This window comes from Notolabrus celidotus, chromosome 2, assembly GCF_009762535.1.
Source record: "Notolabrus celidotus isolate fNotCel1 chromosome 2, fNotCel1.pri, whole genome shotgun sequence".
NCBI classification, from domain to species: domain Eukaryota; kingdom Metazoa; phylum Chordata; class Actinopteri; order Labriformes; family Labridae; genus Notolabrus; species Notolabrus celidotus.
In genome coordinates, this window is record NC_048273.1 from 18,607,082 (window position 1) to 18,621,951 (window position 14,870).

The 14,870-nt window shown below is 39.7% G+C and overlaps 1 protein-coding gene across 1 annotated transcript; it reads right to left on the minus strand.

The window, feature by feature from the left end:
* Nucleotides 1–914: 914 nt before the first annotated feature.
* On the minus strand, nucleotides 915–14,126 carry rx1 (retinal homeobox gene 1). Its single transcript, XM_034702280.1, has 5 exons — nucleotides 14,044–14,126; nucleotides 9,551–9,702; nucleotides 8,506–8,827; nucleotides 4,879–5,141; nucleotides 915–4,465 (listed from the first exon to the last, which is right to left on the minus strand). The coding sequence occupies exons 3-5, from the start codon at nucleotides 8,810–8,812 to the stop codon at nucleotides 3,974–3,976; spliced, it is 1,062 nt and encodes a 353-aa protein (XP_034558171.1). The 5' UTR covers nucleotides 8,813–8,827; nucleotides 9,551–9,702; nucleotides 14,044–14,126; the 3' UTR covers nucleotides 915–3,973.
* Between the last annotated feature and the right edge of the window lie 744 nt (nucleotides 14,127–14,870).

The following is a 14,870-nucleotide window of genomic DNA, read 5'->3' on the forward strand; positions in this document are numbered from 1 at the left end:
CCAGGAAAATATCAGGCATAGGGGAAGGAAAAAACATGACCGAAAACTATAAAATCAGTTTCATCTTGTTTTACAAAGTGTTCATTAAGATACTCTTGGTTGCTCTTATGACAAGCAAAAAAAGGTCAGGAAATTAGTTTAAAAAATTTGGTTATTCTGCAAAATATGGAATCTGTTTTCATCCAGAGGGTTTAAAAAGTGTATGAGGGTTCAGGAAACCCCTTCAGAGCAGTGGTGCATGTTAGATCACTGCATAGATCTGAAACAAGTATTTATTTTCTGTAAATTAGGGGCTTAGCTGAATGTAATGGTAGCCTACTCATTAGAGGCACCAACCAACTGCAGTTTAATTCTGTAACTAATCACTTAAGAGCAACATTTCTATCTTTGGCCGTCCCATATGTCTCCTGTACGTGGGTCCACTCGAGCCTCCATCTGTCCAAGAAAGTGATTCACACGCTGCGGAGGCCAGCTCGCACAGCGGCACCGGTCCCTCTATGAACATGTGTTGCAGCGGCTAAGCTGCCGGGCTGCCTCCCTGCCTGGAGGCAATTAGGGAGCCGGGCCCTGCGGTCAGAGGCCCCCCTGGGAAGCCCTGATTGATTGGAGTCTCATCTTCCTAACAGGCTGGCACCCTGCCACCAAACCATGGAACAGCAGAGAGGATCGGGAGGGGTAAAAAAAAAGAGAGAGAAAGAAAGAGCCCTTATATGACAGAGAGAGAAAGAGACGGGGCACAAGTATTAGAAAGAAAAATGTCTCCGGCCCTGTATGTCAGATGATAACGATTATACTGTAGTAATCTTGGATTGCTCTTTAGACTTAGTGGGGTAAAAAAAAGAAAAAGAAGCTGGGACTGTGTGGGAATGAGTGCACAGGTCAACATGAAAGCACTGCAGAGACAAAGTGGGCGACATATTCTATCAAACTATATTTATTTTCAGCAAGTCTTAATCTTTTTTTTTTTCAGAACATGGACATCAATGATCCAGACGAGTCAAAAAAGAAAGAAAACACTCAGGGACAGTTATAACTAGAACATGTAAGAAACAAAACAGCCATACAAGAAAAATACCCTGTACATTTTCACATAAAAAACAACTAAAACTGTTAAACTTCTAGTGCATGTTGTCCTTTATCTAACCTTTGGCTTGTTCTTGGTCCCAAATCACATTTATGTTATATTCTAAAGAAGCTCTTAATGTGAAAGGTAATCCTCATTTCCTCTGTGGTGTGAGGTGAGGTCCTGGCATTGTTCAACAGAGAAGCTAAACATCACTAACCAACAACATTACAAAACTATATGAGGACAGATGACGAGCAGCAGGTATAAACTGGTTTTAACACTCTGAGAAGCATGAGAAGTATCTTCACACTGAACCAGAAATGACCTCATATTGTTGCTGCTTTTGTTAAAGTGTGGATGCATAATGTTGACAACCGACAACACAAATTTTAGCTCATATATGAGTGGAATATCAAAACCATACAAGGGGCAGAAACGGGGAAAAACAATCGTTTTTCAAAGAAGATATAAAAAATAAATGTTTTTTGAAATTGCACTTTAAGATGAAGAACTTCTCTCCCTCTTTTCCATAACAGTCAAAAAAGTGTGGAGTTATACAGTAGTACAACTTTTTGTCTGTCTATAGCTAGTAACGTGAGATGCATTCTGCTTGCTTTTACTGAATTATCCCAAAATGAAATATAAGTTTAGTTCATCTGTACAGCTGTTATTATCACTATGGTTAAAACTGCTGTGAGGAACTTTCAGTTTGTGATGATTTTGGTGCCCCCTGTAGACAAAGATGTGCTTGTTATCTGTTTACTGATTTTGTCCTGCACACACCAAGACACTTTGATCTGACATAAAATCATATCCTTTCCTTTAAAAGCAAAATATATCACTTGTTGTGAATATTGTAGTTGAAAATGTAAGAACCGGCTGTTTCTCTAGGGCATCAGAAATTGATGTAAAAAAAACATTGCTGATAGTCCTGTTTCTTGTGTGTGTCATAAAGGGGTGTCACTTCAAAATTCAATCAGTTTCACAACCATTAAAAAACTCCCCACTGGGGCTTTAAAGCCCCTGTGAGGGACTTTTGGTTAATGTATTTTGGCGCCCCCTGTGTATGTTATCTTTTCACTGATTTGTCCTGTACAATTTGTAGGTGATAATTCTTGACAAAAATATTATCCTAATTTCTTTAAATAGTCAGATGTATGACTCACTTTGAGTATGTTGCTGTCTCTGCAGCATTCTGTAAACACTTTGACACTTACTCTGCGGCATAAGTTACAGGTGTTAAAAGTAGTAATATAGAAATAATTAGTTCTGTTGCTAATGCCCTTTTTGTTTTGTTTTTTAGCTCAAAATGTGTCAGTAGAAATTTCAATCTTTTTCATTGACCAGTCAAAAACTCCTCACAGTAGCTTTAAGTTCAAAACACAACCAGAGCCTGACTCTAGACAACAGATGCTAAAAGACTGATACTGCGTCACTAATGACTGTAGCAGCTACACGTTTCTCCTCCTTTGATTGAAACAAAACAAAAAAAACTTCAATGACAAAATGGTTACAAGGGCCTATTTAGTGCAGCCTGCACTTTAGTGCTGTGCCCCCCTCCACCCCCAAGCCCACTTCAGTTTCAGACAAAGAGGATACACTTGGATCAATTGTGCCGAACAAAGACTAAACTATGTGGGGTGATGCATCACACAGGGCTCTTTCTGCTGCCCTGCACGTACACGCAGTCACCCAACACTGAGCTGCCAACAGGTCTTCTCCTCCAATAGCCACTCAAGCAAAAAGAGGGTTACTCTGCTCACCAGCCTGTCTTTCTTCCTTCTATACCTCCTTTCCTACCTCCCTTCCTCATTTAAAGCATCTCAGCACAAATCAGGAATCAGGAAAATGTGCAGAATTATTTTTGGTTCATTCTCAGCTGTGGTCCATTTCAAAGGTGCCATTGTAGCTCTGATTCTAATAAACTTTCCCAATAAACTATTATTTCCTTTACAGTTTCTGACCCCATTATTAACAAATGTTCCTCTTCCAATGGCAGCAGGCCTCACAGGTCCACAGCTGTCCTCGTCTTCCAGTCAAACCAGTGTATCTATGCTATAGGCTCAAATATATAAACTGGGAGATTAGCTGAAAACCAGTTAAACAGTTTATATAAATCATAGGATTAGTGTGAGGTGGAGTCAGAGACATTGCTCTCAGTCTTTACGCCTTGATTTTTTAAAAGTTGCTCCCGCATTAAACTCAGACTGGACTTTCATTCACAAAGTTCTCAGGGATCAGCTGACCCATAAAAATGCGACAATTGGATTAATTAGTAAAAACACAAACTTAGTGAAAAACGGAAAGGAAAGGAAAAACAGACAGCTTAAAGGCAGGTGTTTTATCTGACTCAATTTTTGATGGTTGATGAAAAAACAAAAGTGGTCAGAATAATAAAAAAATACTCAAGAAAAGGGGATTTTCTTGTCAAAAGGAGCTCTCCAAAGGGCATATCAACATAGCTGTTTGTGAATATGAATCAACAGCCAAGCATTTGTCTACTGCAGTTGGTTTTGAAAAGTGGTCTATCAGAACAGAAACTCCCTCGATCCTGTGGTGCAAGAGCAATGGCCACCAAAAAGATCTATGATTTCCCAGCAGCCAAGGCGGGACACAACACTCAGAGACAGGAGGAAGAACAGATGTCTGGTTTGAATTTAACAAGGCTGTAGAGTTCAGTTGTTTGTTTTTAGTCCTTGAGATGAGAAAAAAAATAGAAAGAATGTCCAAAGAAAGTCCTTAAATCCTCAGTTTTCAACATTGAAAATCCATGTCCCTTGCTTTGTGGGTAATGTCAGTGTCACTTTCACTTTCCAGCATTTGAGTCAGTGTCTGTTAGGCTGAACCCCTGGAAACAACTTCAGCATTTCTCTTTACCAGTGTCAGTCACACGTATGCCATGTTTGGTCACATGGGTTGCCAGGTCTTGTCCATAGACTGGATGTGTTCCTTGGCTTTCATTCTGAGCGCAGCAATACTTGAGCTGCGCTGGTCCACGTCCTCCAGTGGATATTTATCAGGGTACGGTGCAGGACACTGGTAGGGTGGAGGAGCCATACTCTGCATTCCCTGACTCATGGACGGGTGAGGATGAGAGTGTGGGTGAGAATGAGGGTGAGGGGGATGAGGGCTGGAGTTGAGGAAGCTGTGGCTGGGGTAGCTCGGCTGGAGGCCTTGAGACGGACCCATGAAGCCTGGGATGCTGTGGACAGGAGTGGCGCTGGACAGGGGAGAGGACAGCCAGGGGTCCAGGGGGAGGGGGTTGGACATCGGGCCCATGCTGGTGTGAACTGGTGTTGAGCGGTTGAAGGAGAGCATTGGCGAGTCTCGGATCTTCATGGTGCTGGCGTCCATTTTTTCCTGCCGACGCCACTTTGCTCGGCGGTTTTGAAACCAGACCTGGTGATGAAAAGCAGAGAAATCATGCAGATGAATATGAGGAACAAATGTGCATGATCCACATTTTACACACCATGAAATATGTTCACATGATCACAGTGGAATTATCTTTGTTCCTCTATCGATCCTGTTCATAGACTGCTCCTAAATTTCCTCACAACTCTCTGTGACACTGACATTGAGTGTTTTAAGCAGCTGTCTGTTAAACCTTGCTTGTATAACTGTAACTACAATCTCCTAACCTCATTTCTCACCAGCTCTTGGAGATTCTCTATTTTCCTGAACTCAGCTTTTGGGGAAACACCAGCTTGACTCCATGTGATGCAGAGATCTAAGTATTCTACTTTGCCACAACATCAAGAATGAAACATTTGTTTGTTTTGAGTTATGACGTGTGTCAAAGTTCCTTCTACCTGGACTCGGACTTCTGGCAGGTTGACCTTCATGGCGAGCTCCTCGCGGCTGTACACGTCAGGGTAGTGTGACTTCTCAAAGGCACGCTCCAGCTCATGCAGCTGGTAGGTGGTGAAGGTGGTGCGGTTACGTCTGTGCTTCTTCTTGGGCTGATCGTCTTTGCAAGACTCAGGTGACTTGCCTTCATCACTCTCCACACTCTTCCTCAGCTCACTCAGCTCACTCAGCTCCTCGTCACATTTGTTTGTGAATAGGCCAGTATCTGTTCAAGATATAAGATAAATGAATCAGGGTGGTACACTTAATTCAGACGGGTTTGCTTTGTTTCTTGTTTGAAAATTGGGAAGAAACAATATGAATGAAAGATTATAAGAAAGAGAAAAGCAGAATGGTGAGTTCAAGTGAAGAATGTAGTTCCCTCTTTCCAGTAGAGCAGACATTAGTTTGACACCTGCAACAATAGGCTACTGTAGGTCAGTGAAGCAAGCAATCCCCTGAACTTCAATGAAGCTCAAAACATTCCTAATCAGATTTAAAAAAGTTGTTTCCAGTGTTTATCTTCTCCAAATGTAAACTGCCCTCAAAAAGATGTTTGAAAACATCAGCATTTCCTTTCTCTTCACACACTGAACTTTAAATCCAACAACTACATTAACTGAAGCAAATCTTTGCTGTCTTATTGAGACTGGACCGAAACTGCAAAACCATTTCTAGTATTCTTTTAGTGTATTTGATTATAATTAAAGCCATATCCATCTGGGACATTGAAATATCTACATCTGTCATCAGCAACATCAGCCTGTTAATCCTCATAAGTAACTACTTCCCCCAGACTTCCTCTCGTCCTCCTCTGTACTGTCACTTTCATTACCAAAGTAATACAGAAAGAAAGTTAAAGAACCAAATAAAAGGTCTGTGACACTGTCCAGGAGAGACTGTTGGTTGATTAGTTTAACCAGCAGGTAATTAAATAAGCTAAGAACAAAGACTAATCAGATCAGTAGCTCATGTGAAGCAGCACCTCTAAAAGACTTTGTGTCTGTCAGCACTAGACCTTGATCGGCCTCCTTGCATAATCATTCAGGTTGCTTGGGGTACTCTGTCAATCAAAGAGAGTCATTTAGATTGACAATTATTTGCAGCGGATTTGGCCCAAAAAACATCTGGGATCATCCAGAATATGGTTTGAAAGGTAAAATTTTTACTAAATTGGGTTAATTCTTAAATTTGAAAAACTTAAAAAAAAAACAGAAATAGAAAAAACATGTCTGGAAATTTTAGAGACTGACTTTTTATCCTGTTATCTGTAGAGAAGGCTGAAGAAGTGTCCATGTAATATCTGATGTTGTATCTGGTATCTCGGAGGTAGTAGAAATAAGTTGCTATAAAAAGAAATATCAGTAACAGAAATAGGATGCTATTTAATGATACTATGTCTGCCAAAAGATTTACTCACTCAAACATGCAGGATGAACTGCAGGAGCAGTCGCTCTGGGTGTCTCACGACAGTATTAGGCAGCATTTGGAGTTACTTTTTTTATGCAACCAGGTCAATTAAGGGTCAAACTTGTTTTCTTTTACCTCTGTTTTTGGCCTCCACCACCATCTCAGAAAAATCTCTATTTGTCTGCTAATTTCTCCACTAAACTTTAGGTTCATCACTTACCAGCCCCCTTTCTGTCTCTGTTATTGTTAGATTCATGCTATGTATAAAAGGCATAAAATATATAAAAATATGTCATGTATGAAATCTATAAATAGAAATGTTGGGGTTGCTGGTGTAGCTTTGGTTAAAGTGTGCTCCACACATATGAAGACTTCAGTCCTTGTCGCAGCAGTTGCAGGTTTGACTCTGGCCTTGGCCCTTTGCTGTTTCTCTTCCTCCAGTCTCTACTCCCCACATTTCCTGTCTCTCTTCAGCTGTGCTATCCAATAATGTTTAAAAGTGTTGCTCACGGTGGCTTTATTCAAAATTTTAATGTGTGTTTCTAAAGTCAAGAAAGAACATTCACGCTGACTCTACCATCCACTCATAGAAACTTCCATTGAACAGCTTACAGTATAAATAAGTAAGAGTGGGTTTGTGACGGAGATTTGTTGATGGAGATAAGGAGGGGGTCATTCTGGTCTTTTAACTGACAAACAGGAACAGAAGCAAAGGCAGCACAGGGTTTTTACGGGTTCATTTATCCACCTCTCATTAAGCAGCTATGACAAAGGCCAGGCTCGGACAAAGGCAGAGGTCAGGTCTGGTTCAGTGACCAGCTCTCGGCCTGTCAGACCATCACAGCCGCTGGTCTGAAGGCTGCCCGCTGTTTATCAGCCGGCAGAACGTCTCAGCACAGAGAAGGAGGGGGGGTTTGACTGACACCAAACACAGAAAAGTTGCTCATTCAGGAGGAAACTGGGCTGACTTCACAGGATAGTTACACACAATGGAGTGATGTCATTAGTGTTGATGTACGTTAATCAAAGGAAACTAACGACCCCCCTGGACCCAGTGTCTGAATCCCAATCTGAGTTGGAGACGTACCCATCTCCAGTTCAGGGAAATGTCATTTTTATTTTTTCTGCCTCAAAACAAAATCATCCAACACCTGCCTGATCCTGCATGTGAAAATAGCTTCAGATTAAACGTGATGAATTTGACTCTGAGATGGGGACAATAACAATAACACCCGAATGAAGTACTGTAAAATCTAATCTGCACAGAAGAGAAGATTAGGGGAATTCCACAAGGGGATGGGATTGGGCTTGGGGACATAAAGCCCCTGCACCATCTTGTTCTGTGATTTATCTCTCAATCTCAGCCCACTCTGTTAATGCAGGAGGCTCTATATGGCAACAGTGTGCAACCAAACTCCATGGACATTCTATTCAGTGACCTTTTACTGCAAACAGAAGTTTAAATAATACACCTGATCCCGATGCTTCATCCATTTCAACTTTTATATGATGTGATGTTGCACCAATATGTTGTTGAGTTGCTACATTTCTTTAACCCACTTGGAGGTTAAATATTTCTTAAGAGCAGATTTGTCAACCTGCAAAAAGTGAACACTGTCAGAATAGTTTTAGTGATACTTCTTTGCTTAAAGTGTCAGAAACTTCCAAAGTTTTGAGAGATTATCTTTTTAATGGGTGAGCCTCATCATTCATGATCTTCCATATGCTTTATATGAAAACTCCAGATTTAGAAAAGTTCATCCCGGCTCTAATTTACTTTCTGTTTCACCCAACTGAAGCTGTGTTGTTCACCGAATATCTTTAAATCAGGTAAGATACATTGAACATTCTCAGGAGCATAAATATCCTAACTTTGGCACAGCTTTTGCACCACAGTTAGGATTTTTGTGCAACTATTCTTTCTTCTCTAATTCAAATCTGAAACACTAAATCAAGAGCACTGACCCATCCAGATCTCTGGAACAAAGCTGCTGCTGTTTGATACCCTTGTTGATATGACTCAAAAACTGATGACATCAAAAGCAAACTATGCTGGAAGATCTGAGGTGTAAAACAATCTCTATCCAAAAAGAAAACAACACATGGAACTAAATGCTTTGAAGGTTAACAAGTTTGTCAGAATGGAGACCAACATCCCCAGCATCAGCAGCTTCGCTCACCGTGATACTGCTGCTGCTCTGTACCCCCGTTTCTCAGAGAGGAAAGGTGCCCGCTGTACGTCGGGTGTGACGAGGGCTCTTGCTGCTTCCCAGGCTCTGCCAGGCCTTCTATGTCCACCTTGTGGGGCCGCGGGGCCCCGGCCGGGCTGAGCAGGGGGTCCTGGTCTTTGCTGAAACCTAGGATGACATCAATGCTGTGGACGCGGCCCCCTGCAGCGATGCCCCCACCTTTCCCCATCTCGTGGAAGTTGCTGGGTGAGAGGCAGCTGTCGTCCACCATGCTCATGGTATCCAGTGATAAATGCATTCGAGCGTCCGGGCACTGACAAATCAGAGGGGAGAAATAAGGGTTTGAGTGGAGTACTAAAGGTGCAGGACTGGTCAGAGATCACCCAAGGACCTTGGATGACTGTCCCATGTCTCTGTTCATCTAAACCAGCTTATCCTCTGAAGAGACACAGGGTGTCCAGTGCCGATCCCTCACTCTTGGAAAGCTACAGTATTTACAGAGGCGTGTTACGAGGGACATTTGTAAACTTCAATTAACATTCTTTGATTTCTGTTTCAATAACTTGAAGACTAAGTTTTACTTAAAGTCCAAGCCAAAGTCTATAAAATGGAATAAAATAAAATAACATGCATTTCCACCGATAATGTTAACTTGCATTTCTCTTAATGATAAACTTTTGGATAAAGAAGTGCATGTTGAGTAAAGAAGGGGGAGGTTGAAAAACCTCTTTAATGAAGTGTACAATTTTGTGGGAAGCAGCTGAAAACATCAAGTGACATTTGGAGTGCACCGACATGAATAAATATGTACTGACACTAAAAAAATAAACTATATCTCATCTAAAGATGAGTAAAGAGAAAGTTTTACATCAGAGAACTGTATGATTCTACACTACTTACATGTATCAAAGCTTGTTTGTCCAGTGCACAGTGAACACATCACCATCTTTTGCATCTTCAGTTGCCTGACAAGTACCTTTGTTAAAATTGCACTTAAAGTGTGACAACCTTACAAGAAGACAGTGTTGGAGCTCACCTTTTGGAGGTTATATGTTGAAGTGTAAAAGTTGCTGATGCCAGTGATCCACCTGTTCCTCTGAACTTCACTCTTCCCAGCCCTGCAGTGTGCTCCGCTCGCAGTCACTCAGCCGGCTCTGCTGTCCTCTCATGTCTCTCTAAATGATGTCTCTGTGTGGCAAACGGTCCTGACCAGAAAACTCAGAAAACACTCCAACAAAGTCCAACTAAAATACGGCAAACCCAGTGCAGAGAGCGTTCACAAGCAGAGACCTGCCGCCATGCACTCTGGATCAGAGAGGAGAGTGGAAGTGGAGAAAGGCAAGAGAGGGAGAGGTGGACAGAGCTGAGGGGGCGTAGGAGGTGAAACAAGGGGATTAGGAGAGGGTTATTAATTGGAATCCTTCCCCTTTAAGAGTGATTGGCAGCTGGTTTCTGCCCAAGTAATTGTTTTAAATGTCATTTCCATTCAGCCCCACAGGAGGAGGGCCATGCTAATGAAGCCCGCACAGGACTTTCTTTCATAAATGTATTGTCTTAAAGACAAAAGACAAGCTGAAAGTTTTCACTGAGCTCACCATGCTTACCCATTATGTGGAAAATTACATGGAAAAAAAGAGATGATAACACACAAGGTCAGACTATTTTCACCTATTATATTGAATAAAGAAGCTTTACAGCCATATATATTTCAACTAACATCCCATGCAACTATGTTTTCTTTACATTTTTAAAAGGATGTCACAATATTAAACTTTCCCCACAAATATTATTTATACTGCGACTTTATGACGTGATCAGTTTTGGTTTAATCTTTGTTTCATGTGACATTTTGGTACCAAGTTATACATTTATTTTAAAAATGCAATTTTAGTTTTTCAAAAGGCAAATCTAAGTAAAGAACACGTTATTTTGTAATAATTTTAAGTCATTAAGAAATATTAAGCGCGAGTTGCTTGTTAATCTGCTCTTTTAATGTCCCTTAAGGTCAATTTGAACAAAAAAAAAACTTCTAGAAATGAAACTGTAGAAAAAAATAATCAATATCTGATAGCAATACTTTTACTTTTGTGAAAATGAAGAGTTCCATTAGTGTGCCACTCAGAAAACTTGTAAGAATTGGTGAGAATTGACTGTAAAGCACAAAAAACCACACATATTTTCATTATTTATAACACTTTTTCTCTGCTTCGTGTCTCTATTCGACATAAAGTAGATTTTATTTTGTAAGAAAAGCTATTTCTCAATTAATTTTGTTACAATTATAAATGTCAAACTAAAGTGTTAGCTGTCAGAGTCTTTCCCAAGAATATTTTGAAGTTAGGACGCAGAGATAAGTATCTAACTTCTATCCTAATGATTACTTGACCAGCCACTCTACCTGAACCACATCCAACCTTATTGAAAGAATTCATGGGTAAGACATTATCAAAAATCAAAATGTCAAATTGATTGCATCTATTTACTTTCAGGAATAATGAAGGTTACACATAGTTGTATTTAAAATGATACTTTACAGTGAATTTTTTTATTCAACGCCAATTGAAGCAATGTTTTCAGAATCAAACTAGCGTTAAATCTTCTCAAAGTTCATCATTTGGAGATCACTTAAAATGCTATGTGATTTCCTAGAAGTTAAAATAACCGAACCATAGCACAGATACTTTTATATAACTATTTTATTTAGATATTTACATTTTTTATACATTTTTAGAATATTTTAATTCAGTTTGACATCCATGAAAGGTGTTTTTCAGATATATAAAGCAAATGAAAATATATGTACATATCAAGTGGTCATTAAGCAAAAGTAAACATTATATTGTCAGACATTTAGAAATCTGAAAATAGCCCCAAAGTGTGAAAATGCATTGCATGTTTGCAGTCTATTTATTTCAGCTGATTAAAGTTGTGTGTTCTTGAGACACCTTTGGTGGACACTGTTAGACCAGTAGAGGCCTGACTCTGGAGAGGGTGATGTAACAGGATGCATTAAGTTCTGCAGCTGAAAACTCATGGCAGCTCTCCAGGAGTGAAAAGCGTGCAAGGCTGGAAATATTTGTGCAGTAAACCCCCCTGTAGATTAATAGTAATTCTAGAGGCTCGCCTTTGACGATCAGAATATAAAATTCTTTGATGATAAGCTGGGTATTTGGTGTTCAATTCTGACCTAAAACAAATGCCTTTGAAGAAAATAATAAATCATAAATGTAAAACAGAGTCATCAGTTAGTTATCTGGATGTTTATTCTTAATGGACAGGAGCACAAAAGTGTCTTCTGTATCCAAGTCAATGGTGCTTGTTGAGTTCGGAGCTGACCTCAGCTTAGTGTCACAGAAATCTACCACGACACCAAAGAGGCTAAAGAGATTTCCTGTGACCTCACACATATGTACTGCTACAGAAACATCTTGTATCAGACAACTGGTTCAGTTTCAGTCATTGATGCTAGGATAATATGATTATGTGCAAAAAATAGGTTTTCATGGCTAAAGTGGTGATTTTTAAACCACTAATGAACATAAAGTTGACGTAGAGTAGGTTCTTTAGGCCAGGGAATCCATAATTCAAATTCAATTTAATTAATTCCCTTAATGTGGGGTTAATGTCTGTCTTAATGTTTCTATTACTGACAATGAAGCTCTGAAATCCGAGCTAAACACACTGACCAGCTTATAACCAGAGCCAACTGTTGATCACTAAAGGACAATGTTGCATAAATGTATTCAGATTAACCCATAAAAATAAAGCTAATACTAACACTGATCTTGTTTCATTCATGTATTTCTTCCTCTATCCTACAATTATCTTCTTTCAGCACTGTTGTATGTGAGGATTCAGCCTAAACGTGTTTTATATGAGCATTTAAATAATCCAAAAGTAAAATCATTATGTCTACTCATAAATATAAGCTGTGATTAAGGGACTGAATGGTTGCTAAATTCTTTACATTCTTGACTATTGTTGTCTTGCCACTGTTCAAACCCACAGAAGTTTATTTCAAACCCTAGGGGAGACCCTAATGTTTTCACAGAAACCAGATGAATTCTGGGAAAACATGCATGAAAAAATCGAAGGGGAATCTAGAAATGTTTTAACCTGACAGACAGGTGTAATCTATAAATGTGGAGCCCATAAGTGTATTTTTGATTAGCATACTTAACACGGAGGGGATGGCCTTTTGCTCCAAAAGCAAAGGGAAACGACATTAGAATTTTAATTTCAACATCAATACATCAAACTTAAAACATATCACTAAATGAGGTATCATTCATTTAAGTTTCTGACTATTGCACCAGAGAATCATACAATCACAATATTTTCCTTAAGTCCCATTAGAGTCAGCACTCTGCACTGAAAAGGACTCTCTGCCAACAAGTAATGATTGTTGAAGGGTCTTAATTATCCTTCCAGGATCATAGTAATACATTTTTGTCCTTCCATTGTTTCTCTGTTTTCCTAATTGAGCATAAATTGGTTAAGAGGGAGCCGTGTAGTTATCAAGCTTCTTAGTTTTATCAGATGACAATGTAAGTCCCTCTGATCCTATTAGAGGTAAAAGCAGCTAACGTGTAAGTGCGCAGTGTTAGCTTACTGTGGGAGGTGGAGAGGGAGGAATAAAGAGGAAGGGGGAGAGGCCGAGGGTGGTGTGTGATTGGGTGGTGTGACAGGGGAAAGCAAATTCATGTGATTCTCTGTCATGCAAAACCACACACACACACAGGAATTGTGTTGTAGCACATACACTGCACAGTTTGTTGGATGTAGATAATACACTGTGTATAGATCCTTTTAGAATAACCAAATTATTCTAATATTGTTAGGGTCAGAGGATTTTATTGGGAAACAAACTACTGCTTGTCTAGAAATATAAATGAACAAGCTTATCTCATTTGCTTGGACAGATTGATCTGTCACCCCAATGGTCAGACAGATTTTTATCCACCCCAATTCAGGTCGGACCAATCTTTTACTGTGGAGGTCTAAGCACTATTATTTTTGTAAACAACCAAGATGGCTGCCACAGAAAATTTTGGATCATGGCAGAATCATATTTACTGGCTATTGACTCATGTTACCGTCTTGTTTTAGCTACATAATCACATCATGCCAAACATCTTTGTCTTACATTAAAATTAGAAGTCTTGTAAAGCGGAAATGGAACCAACCACTCTGTCAAAAATGTAAATGCACTGCTAGAGGCAACACAAAAGGGCTTCAAACTGCAGTTCCTTGCTCGGCTAGTTGAAGCTTGCTTCAAGAGTAAATACCACATCAGGCTCCATTTTAAAATACCAAACTTTACAACAAAAATAACTAATTTTACAGCCTGGTACAAAAGCAGTTTGCCCTTTTGAGTAAATGTTTCATTCATGACAACTTTACCTTGTGAGTATTCAAGTGAGTAGCTTGTTTGATTAATATCAAGGCTTAAAGTTAGGTATTATCAGGGGAGAAGTCAGTCTTACTGCTTGCTGCTTACCAGGTGTAACCTGTGATAAAAAGTCTTACCTTCTTGACCTGGCTGTGTGTGTCCAAGCGCAAACCTCTGGTCTAAAAATATGAGTCCAATGTGGAAGTACTAAAAACTGCAGTTCATCGAGGATCCACTTGAGGCTGGCACCGGAAGTACCGGAAACCACATACACACCAATTTAAAAAAGACGATCTTTACAGCAGAAATAAACACGTTTACAGCCTGGTACAAAAGACGAGTGTAGTCTGGATAGTTCATTTCTCAATCGGCATACACTGTGAGGGGGGGTGAACTTTTTTCTAACGCAGCAATTTTGAAGATATTGAGATTACGAGTCTTCCAATGAGAGGCACAGCTGACTTGATTGACAGGCGGGAACACTGTAGCTGTTGGCTAGGAGGCTCAAAGCCCGCCTCTTTACGTCACAATCGCTCGGCAGCAGTAATATGGCTGCTGTCGACGATTGGCCTCAAAACAGCTCTTCAGAAACAGATTGGTGACGTCATGGACACTACGTCCATATTTTATTCAGTCTCTGTGTGTGTTAGTGGTACAATCTGTAGATATTTTAGTGATAACGTCATACAAAAATGGCTTGAGGTGGAATGGTTTACTTTAATAGAGCGTCAAACAGTTCTATTTTCCAGCTTGGTCAGAAAAAAATCTAGCATTTGATGGTGTATTTGTGAGCTCTGATTAGCAAGTAATAACTTTTTTTGTACATTAACAATATTTTTCTCTGTAAATGTATCATTTAAATTTCATTTCTAAATAACTTTTTTTTCTTTAATTTGAGTTTCTAGTTTTTAAATAAAGCAACCAGGAGGAATAAAATCAGTTGAAAAGATATCTTATTTAACCA

Coding starts and splice junctions, on each gene's coding strand:
- rx1 (XM_034702280.1), bottom strand. CDS start 8,812: ATGCATTTATCACTGGATACCATGAGCATGGTGGACGACAGCTGCCTC. Junction 5,142..8,505: donor AGAGCAGCAGCAGTATCACG/GTGAGCGAAGCT, acceptor TATCTTGAACAG/ATACTGGCCTATTCACAAAC. Junction 4,466..4,878: donor TGCCAGAAGTCCGAGTCCAG/GTAGAAGGAACT, acceptor TTTCATCACCAG/GTCTGGTTTCAAAACCGCCG.